The sequence below is a fragment of the Mus musculus genome, chromosome 9, assembly GCF_000001635.26.
Source record: "Mus musculus strain C57BL/6J chromosome 9, GRCm38.p6 C57BL/6J".
NCBI lineage: Eukaryota > Metazoa > Chordata > Mammalia > Rodentia > Muridae > Mus > Mus musculus.
Window position 1 is genome coordinate 88,438,930 of NC_000075.6, and position 15,634 is coordinate 88,454,563.

The following is a 15,634-nucleotide window of genomic DNA, read 5'->3' on the forward strand; positions in this document are numbered from 1 at the left end:
AAGGCCCCGCCCCGCAACCCTCGCCGCGCGTGCGCAACCAACGCCCCAACCACACGCAAGGCCGCCCCAAGGCCGCCGCCACCATCCCGCGGGAGGACTGGGGAGCGCTCGGACTGACGTTCTGGCGCGGCCACCCACTTTCCTTATCCGGAAGTCCAGGGAAACCTAGAATGCAGACTGGCAGAAGAGTGTGGGAAAGCTAATTGCACAGCAGCCGCGTGCGGCTCCTGGAGCCCTCTGGGAAATGTAGTCCATACAGCGGACCCTGCCGCCTCAACCTCTCGGATTCTCGTTGCCACACCTAAGGGAGAGGAGGAAAGGACGCCTTCAAGTCCGCTTTTTAAAAGGGGATCAAGCTGGGGCGTATGACAACCTACCCGCCCGCCACCCACCCGCAATCCACCTCCGAAAGAAAGTCATGTTAGCCACGTAACCAACAACGAGGGAGTCACCTCACCCCGCGATCTTAACCATAACCCAGCGTGTGACGACAGCAGGCTTGGAATCTGGATAGTCCCTTTTAGAATTTCATTCAGCATTTTGTAGGAGCTAAAACTCAGGCATGTAAAGCGTTTGAATTTACCCTACAAACATTACCCTTAGAGCGTAAGCTATTCTAGTTTCAACTACAGCATAATCACATCGCTGAGACAAGCAAGATCCTGCTCGGGATCGCTTCTTAGCGAAAACAGAATTTCATGCTATTCTGACACTGGCAGTTTCCATCAAGCCACCTCTCTCCCCTAGACAGGGAAACAGAACTCCTTGTTTTCTCAAGTGTATGTGCAGCTTCATTAATATTTTCAATATTCTGAAAAGGTGGGTGATCCTTAGTGGCTCATTTCCTTTACAGGATGTACCATCCTTTCTTCCCATTACAGCTGTTAGAAATTCAGGTCTTTGTCCTTAAATTTACATGTATTCCTAATTTCTTCAGAACCAACTTTAATACAACGTGTACCAAAGAACATTAAATACACACTAGCAGTATCTTTAGATGACAGTAACATTTCCACTCATGAAGTGTGCATCTGTCACCAAATTCTTTATATATATATATTCTTTATATACTCATGTGAAGTTTCAAGGTACACACTTAACATTCACTTTTGTAATTTTACACTGTTAACTCCACAAAGAGCACGGTAAATCCCAACAGGGATCAGTAGTCTGGACACAGCAAATACACACTCTCAAACAAATCACAGGACCAAAGGGCTGTAACCCAGTAATAATGTTTACCAAACGTGTAGGGTTTGATACCGAGATTTGCAAAATAGCCTTCCCTTACTGAAATAGACTGGGGCTAATAATGAAATAGAAACCGTTTGGATTAAGTGTATGTTAATCTTCATGCACCGTAAAATGCCTAGTGTGAATCTAAGTGATTTAAACTGGTTAGTCATTTGTCTTGCATTTTGTATTGCTTTGCTTCTAAGTTTCTGAACTTGTTAACCAAGATAGTGTACCTTTAATAGATTGTTTTTCATTTCTGCTCAAATTAGACACCTTTGAAACATTTGTCTAATTCCTTTGCAGAACTTAAAATGAACTAGGCAATTTGTCTATATTGGTTTTAGAGTGAATTTCTTCCCTAACAGGATTTTTGGTTGTAATGAGGACTTAACTGTCTCATAAATTGTTATCAGTGCACAACTTAACTAAATATCTTTCCACAAGACCCCACTGCTATGACTTCACCCATGAAAATTAACTTCTAAATGTTTCTTCACTCTTAAAGTTTACTATCCACTTTACACTTATGAAGTTTTCTAACTTATATTAAGCTCCCTAGAACAGCTATGACATTTCCTCAATCGATCCTGTTTATGAAATTCTGCCAGGCAATGATGGTACACGCCTTTGATCCCATCAATGGAGGGCAGGAGCAGGTGTGGATCTCCGAGTTTGTCTTCAGAATGAATTCTAGAACAATCAGGGCTACACGAGAAAGGGGAAAAGAAAACGCTGTCTTGCCTAATACTATGAACTGGATTTGCTTCAGCTCCTGCACTCTCATCTCTGATGGATTTAATTGTAAAGATTGAGTTGGGTGAATGGTGCTTACTTTGTACAGTTTTAGGTTTGAAAAAAATGAAAATTACAACTAATCCACTGGTCAAGGTGAAAATATGAAATCACACTGAACTCCAGAGGTTTGCTACTCCCCACCTCCAGCTGCCCCACTTAAAAATTCTAAGCATTGTATTTTGTTAGTCTCTGACCATGTGAAATGTGTACTGTTAAGTATAAAATATAAAGAAAAAAACTAATTTTTTTAGCCTAACTGGGAGAAAATATAAAATACACATGCACTAAATAATAGTAGTGCCTTGGACTGCAAACGCAGAGCACTGAGATTTTTGAAGGAGCCTCATGCTGCGGGCAGGTCTCGAACTCTTGACAATTCACACTGCCTCAGCCTCAAGTACTAAGATTACATGCATGAGTCATAATGCTCAGCAAATGTATTTTGAAAAATGATGCATTTGTCTGTACTAGACATGTTTACAAACTATAATAGTCCATCTAAAGGCCCGTAGACATCAAACTTCAGTAGTATGCCCATTATTTTAATGAATGTTTATTGAATAGCAAATAAGTGTAAGGCACTGTGCTAGATGTGGTGGAAGATACAATTTTTGTTGAGTTTCTGACCTCCAAAGGCTTACAATCTAGTGAAGGAGACAAGTTACACATAGATGTAATGTATAATACAGGGCATGAGTAGTCTTATTTTTAATTATTTTTCCCTAAACAACAATTGGTAAGGGGGCAATTTTTAAGGTGTGAAGATCTGGAAAGGCCCCTGGGAAGACTTGTACAAACAGCAGTTATCTCTAGTTTCAGAATGAAGCATTAGGCAGTTAAAATACCTAATGTTTCCCCTTAATTTACCCCAATTTCCCTCATCTCCTAGCATGCCCTATTTTATACAGGAATCTGAGGTAGTAAGTCCCAGTTTGCACATACTTTTAAAAGGCAAATGTCTCCCCTAGAACACTTAGCAATCCTCCTGCCTCAGCTTCCTGGGACTGGGATTGCAGCCAAGAGACAAAATGCCCAGCTCATCTAGAATCCTGGTGCTAAATATAAAGCACATTTTAAACAAGCTTAGTTCCACCTCTTACACAGGTGGAACAGATGAGGAAGAGAAGGCTAATAATAGCAAACTCTACCCCTAGAAGCCAGGCCCACTATTCAGCCTCATCACAGGAGATGCATTTAAAAAAAAAGAAAAAATACCCCCCTCAGCCTATCGTTGAAGTATTTAAGATAATCATATTTTACACTTTTACTCTTAATAACATTTTTCTCCCTACAACCTATCACTATATAACAACATCTTAATATAAAATCTATACAAAAAGGTAATGCTATCTTTCAAGTCTTAAAGAGATGTAGATTAATTCACTCATGAGAAAGTAAATTTTTTAGAGGTCTGAGATGTTTAAAAGTTACTTTCAGCCTGTTGGTAGTGGTGCACACCTTCGTTCCAGCACAAGGGATGCCAGCCTCCTCTACAGAGGGCTACACAGAGAAAACGACAAAGACTCCTACCCCCAATACAAACAAAAGTTACTTTCCTATTTAACCTTTTTTGTGTCTTGAGGTAAAACCTCGATTTGGAAGAAACCTCCATTAGGGAAAAAAACCCAAGAACTACAAATAACCTTAGATAATCAGAGGCTCAAGTATAGACAACTCCCTGGGTAAAATAAACTACCACCATCAAGTCTTTCTCATTTCCTGTTAGCACCAGAAAGGTTAAGTATTTCACATTTGTTGACAAACTAGGTTCTAAAATCTGTCATATTAGGTGTGATTAATAAAAATTGCCTGGCAATAGATAATGGGACAACTCACCTGCTTATGGTACTAAACTGGAAAAGGCACTTATAATCTAATATTTGCTTTTAACAGTTTTTAACAATTGTCTTTTTAGTTATATCTTAAACAAGTAAAGTACTAAACAGCTAATTTCCCTAGTGTTTATTGTATTATTTCAGGTGCTTAAATAACTACTTTAACTTTGCAGTTAAAATATTTAACACAAAAATACTTTGAAGGTTTTTACAGTTCTAACCCTCTCAGTATTTCCCACAACTTAAGCACTTGAGTCAGGTGGGATGGTAGCCTATAAAATCCAAGGATTAGGAAGCAGAAGCTGGAGGACTGCCACAAGTCTGAGGACGCTATGGTCTAAATAGTGATTTTGCCCACCAATTGACAAGCCCAAGGGGGGTGGGGGTGGGGGGCGGGGAAGCACTCTGACATGGCACCTAGAAACTACCATGTAATTAGGCTTCTGGTGTGCAATATACCAAGTGTATTGGCGCACAACTGTGGAGCATGGTGTGGGAGTTCAGGGTGGAGACCTTTATAGCAAAGATCCCAACAACACCAGGTCCTCAAGATGAAGGCACAATTTACTTAAAATTATTTATTTACTTAAATGCATAGCATCTTGGACAAATCTCAGGCTTCTCTCCTTTCCTTACTCAACTATTTAATGAAATACACAGAACTGTTTTCAAAGTGAATGGGGTATAACTAACACATGAACTGCCAGAAAATGTCATCAGCAATAATTTAAGTGAATCTAAAGATTCAAGTAAAATGCTGCCAACTTTTTAAATTATGGCTTCCTTCTGATACCTTTACTCTTACAAATTAAGTTTTAACCCAAACCAGTTAGCATATATATAGAACACATAAAAATCTCACTTAGTCATCAAAGAAAATAATGTGAGAACAGAGCTCTAATATTAATTTTGTTACATGGTACATGTTTCTGTCTGAAGAAGGTAGGTAGAAGTATGGCACAACTTGAGACATAAAAAATGTTAAGGTAAGGGGCTCGAGATGTGGCGTAGCAGTACTAGCTGCTCTTCTAAAGGATCGGGGTTATTAGATTCCTGGCATTCATCTGAAAGCTCACAACCCTCTGTAACTCCAGTTTTAAGTCATGTTTGACATACATACATGCAGGAAAAACTCCAATATTGTTTAAAACAAAAATTGGTTTAAAATGCTAACCAAAAGCATACAAAAAAGTAGCTGATGCAATGATGAAAAAAGACTAGTAAAACTGGAGTCAACTTAGACAAGTACTAGCAGATTTCCACATAAGAAATCAAACAAGACTTGGGGGAAAAAAAAAAAAGCTGGGCAGTGGTGGCACACACTCTTAATGCCCAGCACTTTGGGAGGCATACAGATTTGTGTATGGCCAGTCTGGTCTACAGAGTGAGTTCCAGGACAGCCAGGGCTACACAGAGAAACTCTGTCTGGGGGGGAGGGGGGGTTAGAAAATAAAAAAACAGTATGATATAGACATGAAAGCTATGATAAGATACCAGAGAACTAAGAAGTGACAATGGGACTTTTTTTAATAACTGATTTCCGAAACAACATGCTACAAGGGTAGCATTTGACAAATACCCAGTTTTGTGTCAGGATGCTGACATCCTGTAAACAGCTATTAACAAGTGACAAGAAACTACACTTGGATGTACATGATTCTAACTCCAGCAAGCTCAGTAGAAATGGGTGTCATTACTAAGTATTTCAATTGACAAAGTTAGGTGAGTTGGAGGGTACTGATACTTGGGGGAAGGAAACAAGTTAACTTGGAAGGTGCTTGTTTAATTAATTTTTTTTTTTGGCTTTTTCGAGACATGGTTTCTCTGTGTAGCTCTGGCTGTCCTGGAACTCACTTTGTAGACCAGTTTGGCCTCGAACTCAGAAAGCTGCCTGCCTCTGCCTCCTGAGTGCTGGGATTAAAGGCGTGCGCCACCACGCCAAGGCAAAGATTTATATATTATTATTCATTAATTACACTGTAGCTGTTCTCAGAAGCACCAGAAGAGGGCGTCAGACCTCATTACAGTCACCATGTGGTTGCTGGGATTTGAACTCAGGACCTCCAGAAGAACAGTCAGTGTTTTTACCCACTGGGCCATCTCGCCAGCCCCATGTACATGTTTTAGAAAACATCTTAATTACGAAAAAAATAAAGGAGGTAGGGCCAGATGTACTAGCACACAAATTTAATCACAGCCCTTGGGAGACAGGAGAGAATATCTCTTGTGAATTCCAGCACTGCCTGGTACACATAAAAAGATGCAGACCAGGAAGGGTAATATAGTGAAACTATCTCAAAGAAGAAAAAAGAAATTAATAGAAACACAGTTCTGGCCCTTACATTTCCAGATCAGGACACCATATGAACACCACTATATTTCATGAACTTTGAAATAAACATTTACCCTAGAGATTAAACAATTTCAACAAAAGTAGTAGTTGAAATTTAGATGACTTAAGTCAACTCCCAACCCAAACATTAACACAGCAATTTAAGAATTTAGAAGTAATGCCGTAATACTCTGTGGTTTGATAGTTTTCCTTTAAAACAGACTCAATATTAGCTTCCTTAATGAAAAAACTTTACCTGATGAAAACAACTAAGTAACATCAACACCATGTACCTGAAATGTTCTTGCTAGTGAGGTACTACATAAGGATAAAGGAAGACTATTAGGTAAATTCTGCTTAAAACACAAGCTATGTCATAAATATGGAATGGTAGGCTATCAATTTCATACTACACTGTCTTCAGCAAGAAAATTCAAGATCAAGTATGATTAAGTATGCATAAATACTTCTAACCAATGTAGTGACTAAGTTTCTACTGATTCTGCAAAAAATAATTTATGTTGGTAGAAATTTCATTGAAACCATGACTATCTAGCAGTCAAATGGTTTATCTTAGCATCCTATACCTTGTAAGTTTGTGTAAGAAATGGGACAGACTAAACCACTCACCAGAATGAGAAATCTATGAATATAAAGATACTAGTCCAAGATTAGGGTTGACAGCTATAACATTTCAATAGACCTAGGTCTACTAAAGATGACTTTTCTCATTAGGTTCATGACACATGTACACACAGAGACTCAGTTATGTGGAAAGACACGTACATACTATTTGCAGAATTAAAAACTAAACTAGCTGGATGTGGTGGCTCACACCTTTAATCCCAGAAATTGGGAGGCAGAGGCAGGCAGATTTCTGAGTTCGAGGCCAGCCTGGTTTACAAAGTGAGTTCCAGGACAGCCAGGGCTATACAGAGAAACCCTGTCTCGAAAAACCAAAACAAAAACAAAAACAAAAACAAAACAAAAAAAAAAAAAAACCAAAAACCTAAACTAAGATTTTGATACTCAAAACGATAATTCAGTAAAAAAAAATGTCATCTAATGTAATAAACCTGATTAATTCAATGATCTGGAAGTATCAAAAATGTTTTGCTTTTGAAAAAAAAAAAACATTAAAGGGACAAGACTCCTTAATCAGTGTAAGGCAGCAGTATAAGTAAGCACATTACAAAAGACAAATAAGCACTCATCAAATTGCAGAATGAAATCTGAGTGCTACCTGCAATAATAAAAAATTATGCCATATCATCTAACAAAATGGGAAACATCAAGGTAGGTTATGAGAACAATTCTCAGTAGTTTTCTGAACATTCTGAAACCCTATACTAAAATGCTTACTATTCTTAAAGAACATCAAATGTAAGGAAATTGAAGCATCAAAAATAACTAGTGTGCCGAACATGGTGGCGCACGCCTTTAATCCCAGCACTCGGGAGGCAGAGGCAGGCGAATTTCTGAGTTAGCCTGGTCTACAAAGTTGAGTTCCAGGACAGCCAGGGCTATACAGAGAAAATCTGTCTTGAAACCACTCGCCCCCAAAAGAAAAAAAGAAAAAATTTTGCCCTTAAAAGGGTCCATCTTGGCATAATAACTATGTTTTGGCTATCTTCACTCTCCAGAGGACCCTGAGAGCAGATTTTTAAAAGTAACTAAGAAATAAGGGAAAACACTCTATGCTATTTACTTATTCCACACTATTACTTTGATTTTTGTATCCTACTATGTCCTCAAGGTTGGCATCAATTCAATCCTCCTGTCTCATCTTGAGTGCTGATTGATGTGTTCTTCTAGCAATAAAAGTAAACACATGACTTTTGGGATAGCATTGGAAATGTAAACGAGGAAAATACCTAATTAAAAAAAAAGTAAACACATGACAAGCATAAGCCAAATTCAAAATTGGAAATACTACTTAGAAGTAATTAACAGGTTAAAAAGAGCCAAGCTTGGTGACATACACCTTTAATCCTACCACTCAGGAGGCAGAAACAGGTAGATCTCATTATGAGGGCAGCCTCATCAAGAGTTCCAGGGCAGCCAGGGCTACAGAGAAATCTGTCCTAAAAAACAAAAACAGGAACAAAAAACAGAAAAAGATGTTTAAAAGTTACCACTAGAATTACAAGTGTTGGAAGTGGACTGGAATTCAGGAAGACTTTCATAGCCTTTGCTATTTAACTGCTATCCATGTAAGTTTTAAGTTATTATCAATGGGGCTAGGTGCAGAGTGAAGGCTTCATATAGGCAGGGTCCTGCAGTCCATCTCCAATACCAAAATAAAGTTGAACTGTCAGCTACAAACAGGACACGAACACCACCTTTCTGCAAAACTATAAACTACTTTTTCATGATCTCACTTTAACCTACCAATTGGTAGACCAAAAAAACTATTCATGTAGCTACTTTTTTACCAAGTTATTTCCAGAAGTAGTGTAGATACTATTGAAAATCAGTGATTTCAAAACATCATCTTCTCACTCACTAATTGCTACATAAAAACCTTTAGAGGCATGTAACTAAAAGCCTTCAAAACTCAGTGATATCACTGCTTAATAAACAACCATGCACTTAAACTGGAAACCACCATAAAGAAAATCAATAGGCTGGATTCCCATGATGTCACTGCTTAGGATAGTTTACAAGCATTCATTTTCCCTCCAATATGAAAAGAATTGTGAATAATAATTTTTATACAGCTATGAGGACTTATAAAACAAGTTGAATTAAAACAAATTAAATACTGCATCTGCATCCTTGAATCCAAGACGCTCATTTATAATTTTTTTAAGTCTGACAACTTTAACATGAAACTTCATAATCTTAATTTACCAGAATGGCAGCATTGTGTTAGCATTTAAAAGGGTTCTAAAATGTCTTTTTTCCCTGAATATTACAGCAAAGAGTATCTACCAACTGGAAAGTGCTGCTTGTATAGCATCATTACTCAAGATTCCCTGCCCTCAGGGAGCTTCCATTCTAAAAGGAGGAAAATCTGAAAGAACTGTGCTTGTCTTTAATAATTCTGAAGCACTTCCAAGAAATAAATTTTCTACCATGTTATTTTTATTATTTCAAAAGGTAAAAGCAAACTTTTTTCAAAACTACACATTGACTGTGGAATACCAGTTAAAAGTGTAATGTGTCAACCATACATCAACTTAACTGACTTTTACTGTCCTGCTATTTTTGTTCTCAGAGACCGTGAAAATAAAAGAACAAGTGGTACAAAAGCTTTTTTAATTCTTCATGGCATGTTAAGTTAAAACAGTTACAGATGTAGTCCTACCTCTTCTAGCTTTTGCCTCGATGAGTAGCTAGAATCTTAAGATGTACCACTAGGTATAGCTAAATCTTCTATAACCAATATAAATACTAATAGTCTCTTAGGTCTTAATATATATGCCTCTGGTTTGGAAAATTCACCCTTCAAATAGTATAGTACCTGTGTTTCATTAATGTGATGACTACTTAGATTTCATTTCTTTTTCAAGTTAATACCATTAAATGATCCGCAACAAAGAAGGAATGTCAGGACTTCTATAACTTTTATGTAAATCTTATATTGATGTTAGCAAACCTTATTTTACTAGGAAATCTGTAGTAATAGCCTGCCTACCAAATCCTTCTGACCATTTCCTCACAAAAGTAAAAATGAAAACTCCTCCAAGCTGAAGTTTCATCTCAATAGTCCTTTCAGAAGTTTAAAGAGTAACACATCAAAATTATTTTAAGTTATAACTTAAGTCACTTAAGCTTGAAAACTCTTGTATACTGACCCTGTTATTATCACAACTAAATTTAATGTGTGAGAAATACATCTTAGAAAGCTTTTAACATTTGAAGACACTTATCTCCAAATGGCTTCCAAGGTGATAAGACTTTCAAATTCTTGTTTGTAGACTTATTTAAACTCAGTGGTCATTCTGTAATGATATTCTCACCAGCCAATATCAATTTGGCTAGTTGGGACAGAAACTAACAATTTTAAACCACTCCCGTCTCCTCCCTAACCAACCCCCAAAAGAAAGTGAGCTAGGAACCAGAAAACTCTGAATGCACTTACATGTCCTACATGTGGCCACTAACTTTAATATGCAATAAAGCAGAATTCATTCATATAAGCTCATTTGTAGTAATCTAAATGCAAATTTTTTCAAGAGATCATTTTCTTCTCCGCCTCTCCTGAATTACTTGGTATTTCAATCTCATTTTCAAATCTTTGAAGAAATTTTATTTGCCAGAAATAAAACTGGAAAATAGAATACTACACGGTGAAGCATGTTCCCAAGGAAGCAAATTATCATGGAGTTCATAAATCTATTAGCAAATATGTGACCATGTATTTCCAAAACAAAATTAAATGAAGACCAGCCCAAAACATTTATTCTATACATCTTCCAGTCATGTGGCTTGGAATTTTTGTCAGAAAATGTTTTCACCATTTGCTAATTACTCTGAATGTATGCATGATCAAAAGGCGATGATAGAGCTCTAAAGATTCCAAGTGTCTATTTAAAAGCTGTTGAGTGAAAAATGATGAAATGGAGGACACTCACAATAATTCTTGGACTCCTGGAGATCCTAAGACATGCTACAAAAATAGGTCTTTATTCTTAGGAAAATATAGTCAGAGCTAGCTTCCTTATGCTATACATAAAATCTTAACATCAGAGGCAGTACAGATAGTACAGATAGTTTTTGAACTGATCTCCAAACAAGCACAAACCCACTACTTTGGGAAAAAAACAGGAAATTTGAGGTTTTTGGCGAAAGACAGTACTTCACACATCTAATCCAAATCAAAGAGCCTGCAGACAGCTTTCAGTGAGACAAAAGGAACGAAATAAATATAAATTCTATGGATAAATAAATGTAAAAGAATTTACATAAGCTAAAAACTAATTTAATTAAATTCTACTTGGGTACAAGCTTTTGTTTCTCATTGTCAGACTTCTAAATGTTTACCAGACTACTGTTAAAAACTTAAATCTTTGACCCAGAGTAATACTGATTTGCATTTAAAAAAGTTTGTCCAACTGAATGCTTCTGGTCCTGAAAAACATTCCAGGTACATTATTGAAGGCAGACTGTGGTGCTAATATGGTTTATGTCTTAAGAACTTTTAAAAAGTGACAGACCCCAAAAGTCCATCTATATATTGGCTCAGTTTTTTAAAAATGCCTGTGTGAGCCATGGTTCATAAATGGCATCTTTAGTGGCATGCCCTACTGAGTGGTAAGATTACTAGTAAATACTACACCATAAAAACATCCCAAGAAGTCTGTTAGTGTATTCTTAAAGTAAGTTGTTTATTCATTAACTTGATACCCACCACTGAATTCCTGTTTATTGTATTTATATGTGGGGAGAAAACAGTCACGGAGGGTATTATTGGAATTTTTAGGAACCTGAGCAACCATTTACTCTAGGACTACCTTTTCCTAATGCATGAAGCCCTTCTATATTTTAATTTCTCCCCATCAAATAATGACATCAAAACAGTATGTTTTTGGTGTTTCTGACCAAAAATTTCAAAAAAGTGTACTAAAGATAATTTTCCCATGTAGTTTGTTGTTCATTCTAATACTAAATACATCTTTTCAAATATCTTATATACAATTATATAGCACATATCGCCCCATCAATCCATTTGTGGTATTCCTAATCTATCATGAGAAAATGTATATACTTTGTCAGATATGCATCAATCAGTAAAAGTTTAACAATAATCAGTAAAAAGTTTCTCATGGTGTTAAATGCCATTGTGAGTATGTGATTCCTTTTGTGCAATTCAGTTCTCCATTTTTAACATGTGATTCAATTTCAGTGACTAAGTATCTTTCAAAAATAAACATGCTGAGCAAGAATATAATTAACACAATTTTCTCATAATAATTTTCCTGAGAACTGATAAACTAAATTTATGAACACTTTTGATTGCCAAGTAGTCTGCAGAAACAAAACCTTGCGTCTGTTTTGGTTAGGTAACTTTTTTAACAATCAGAATTCATTAATATTTTTTAACCACAAGGAAGGGACTTGACTATTAAAGATCCTTTCCTTGACAATATATACAAAATTTAACTTCTCATCTGTCCATTATTTGAAGCTGTCAAAGCCAAGAACCCATAAACAAATCACAAACGCAATAACCTACATTAGTTAACATCCCCCCTTTTAACATGTTGACATTTTTACTAAAGGATTAGTTATTTTCGCATTTCCATTTCTCATATCCATGACATTCCATATAAATTGCATTATTGCTTTATAGGCCACACAACATTCAAAATTATGTTTATATGCATTGCCTGTTTTTCTTGACTTCTGGTAAGTGTTTGATACTGATTTTTCTACAGAAATTTAAGTTTTAAAATACCACGGTTAGTATTTCTTCTCAGAACTTAATTGTTCACATCACTAATCACTACATGCATATTTAGCTCTGATTATATTGCTCAAAAACTGCACCCATTATCAGAACAGTGCAAATTATATTTAATTTTAAAAGTAATTATAATGGCTTAAATTCAAAGTCATTAAAATGAACACTGTCAAGTATTTTCACTTGAGTCTACATTTCATTATCACTGTTTACATTACCCTTAAATATAACCATCAATTCTTCACAATTTCCTTTGAATCATAAGGTTTCATCCCACGTCCCCAAATTAAAAAAGCCAAGTCTTTGAAACCCAAAGAGCTCCAAACTTTAATGTTTTCTTAAAGAACACATTTGTGGACTCACAAAAGTGTTCGTCTTTCTTTGACAATGCAGTTAGGTTTAACAAACCTGTTCAAATATCCCAACAAATAAAACCAGGAATTAACTAAAAGACCTTGACAGTGTCCGTTAAAAATGGTATGACAGTTAAGTGCCAATAGGCATGGCAATGACCTCTTAAATAGGATCATTTTACTCCTTGGACATGGGAAGTGCCAGCACCAAGGATTACACTGAGATTTGATTTTGCTGAAGGCTACAATTAACTGACCCACTTTCCACGACCTAGTATACTCAGTATGTTAGAATGAAATGTACATGTTTTGTGTAGCCCTCAAACTTACACTAATATTTGAGAGATGTACTTTTAAAAAGCACAGGGTAATATATAAAATCAGTGGAAGAAAGTTTCATTAAGCACCAGGAACAAATTTGTCACCCCATACTCATTTTGTAGGTAAGTTTCAGTAACCGGCAAGGCACATTTACATATATTCCAATGAATACTTATTGACAAATTTTAAATTACACTCTATGCCCCAGCTATACCAGTAACTGACATACAACATACTAAAATGGTTTATTAAGGTAACAAAAAAAAAGAAAGGAAAAAAAAAAAACAATTAATGGGAAACATACAGGCTATTGGCAACCACTATTCTAAAATTATGTAAGTACAAATGAACATACTGAAATGTGTGCAATTCTAAGTTTTTAAACCAGAAGATTTTCTATACTAACACACATTTATATTAATGACACATAAAAAAAATAAAAACTTTATTACAAAAATAAGTTACACTCGCCTCCAGCTTACAGTATAAAACAATTTTATTTGCAGGAATGCAAAATGATTGTTTGCCATGAGCATTTTGAACATATGACATGTCTAATTTTCTTGTTAAATTTGCATTTACTGGGGAACTGGTGTGTATAAAACCTTAGTCAGGTCTAGCTCTGATCGTCATCGTGGTGCCTACTGGGTGTGTGATAGAACTGCAGTATCCCTTTGGGGAAGGGGGAGGGTGTTTCTTTACACCAAGTCCTACTTAAACTATAATTTTACTTTTGACTTTAAGCTATCAACTTAGGACTTGGCAAAAAAATTTTTTGAGGGTGATTCAATAGAGGATGCTTCACCACTGAACACTCACTGTCATCAAGGTGCTTTAGAAAATTAAAAACATAGCACAAATGATTGTACTCTATTCTACAAGTTATCATGACCTGCATAAGAAATGGAAAGCTGATTCACATTTTTATAGTGATCAGCAATAACAAATGCACTAATGAAACATACCTTTTACCTAAAAAGCTAAACTACAGCCATATACTAATTTCTATGATTTATGAAAAAACTTCAAAATATCCAAATGTCAGGCTTTGCTGTACAATTGTCAGTTTTAGTCTGACTTTTTATAAAGGGACACTGCAGTATTTAGTACAAGTTCGGATGCACTTTTTTTTTGAACATCTGATGTCTTACAAAAGTAACATCTTGCTAAACTATTATACATCCAAATAACTACAATATCTGAAGAAGCAAGGCTGCTTTTTCAGCCACAAAATACGACAAAAGCAAGGCCTGTTATGATGGTCATGAGGAAGTCTTACAAGCCTCTGAAACTAAAGGCAACTAAGAATGTTACATTTGGTATATTAAAATCTTACCCTCATATCATATTTAACAAGCCTTGCTTTTATCTACAAAGATTTTCTATGTACAGTACAGACAGGGTATAGTTCAATCCTCTGCTACTGAGGTAGTTAACCAACCCTTTAAAAAAGGTTCTGAAAAGAACCACTATCTGGAATGCCTGACTAACCAGCTCTGATGATTACACCTGAAACTGCATCTGAACACAATTCAAAAGTGATTACTATAAAAAAGATATAGACAATCATGATTAACCTTGGTGAGCAGAAATAAAAATTTAAGGGTACCAACAGTGGCATCTGTATCACTGCAATAAAATTTAAATGCACAAATTCAAGAGAATATTTCAGAATACCACTGCTGAGATCCTTAATTAAAAAAGAGGGGAAAAATCTACTTAGAGCAGATTTTTTAAAGAGAACAACTTTATTCTTTATTAAGATACCATGCTAGAAGTTATGAAGGATTTTTTTGGAACACATTTGGAAAATAGAGTAGCTTTAGTTTAATAACTTGCACTGCAGAGAAAATTGTTAAAGAAATTCATAACAAAGTCCAAGTATTAGTTCAATGTCCCGTATTTGATTCCATGATCTTCATAGGAGGGTCTTCTGCAATAGAATATGCTCCTATACATCCGAGATATTTAAGGTTGCTTGATTTTCCTTACCATTACTCCACTGCAAGCTTCTGGTGTAATCCCACAATAGCAAGTCAGTCTTCATTGTAACAGGTCAGGACCGGCCTCGACCCCTTTTCCCTGCTAGCCAGGTAACAAAAGGAATCAGTTAGAGAAATCACTTTAAATTTAATGTGTACATAAATAATGATAACATTAAAATAAAAAACTTTTATAAACTTTAAGTCTTATATAAAACCTATTCAAATTAGGTGCCTTTAGAATAAGTGAATTTTGTTTCACTTGGTTTTCTCAATTGCTTTCAGTTAAATCTGGGGGAGAAGGGACGTTGGAGGGGTATTTGACCAAGGCTTTAAGAACCTCATTTTTTTTAAACTGATTTTATTTAAAA

The 15,634-nt window shown here is 36.0% G+C and overlaps 1 protein-coding gene across 4 annotated transcripts in view; it reads right to left on the reverse strand.

The window, feature by feature from the left end:
- Window positions 1–10,434: 10,434 nt before the first annotated feature.
- Syncrip (synaptotagmin binding, cytoplasmic RNA interacting protein) overlaps window positions 10,435–15,634 on the reverse strand; it is a 33,228-nt gene continuing 28,028 nt past the window's right edge. For 2 of the 4 annotated variants that reach the window (NM_001311113.1, NM_019796.5), the window contains one exon: window positions 10,435–15,366. In NM_001311113.1, the coding sequence (NP_001298042.1) occupies window positions 15,325–15,366 (42 nt within the window). In that variant the 3' untranslated portion in view covers window positions 10,435–15,324. The remainder of the gene's footprint in view (window positions 15,367–15,634) is intronic. The other 2 variants (NM_001284328.1, XM_006511293.4) reach the window with 2 other exon arrangements.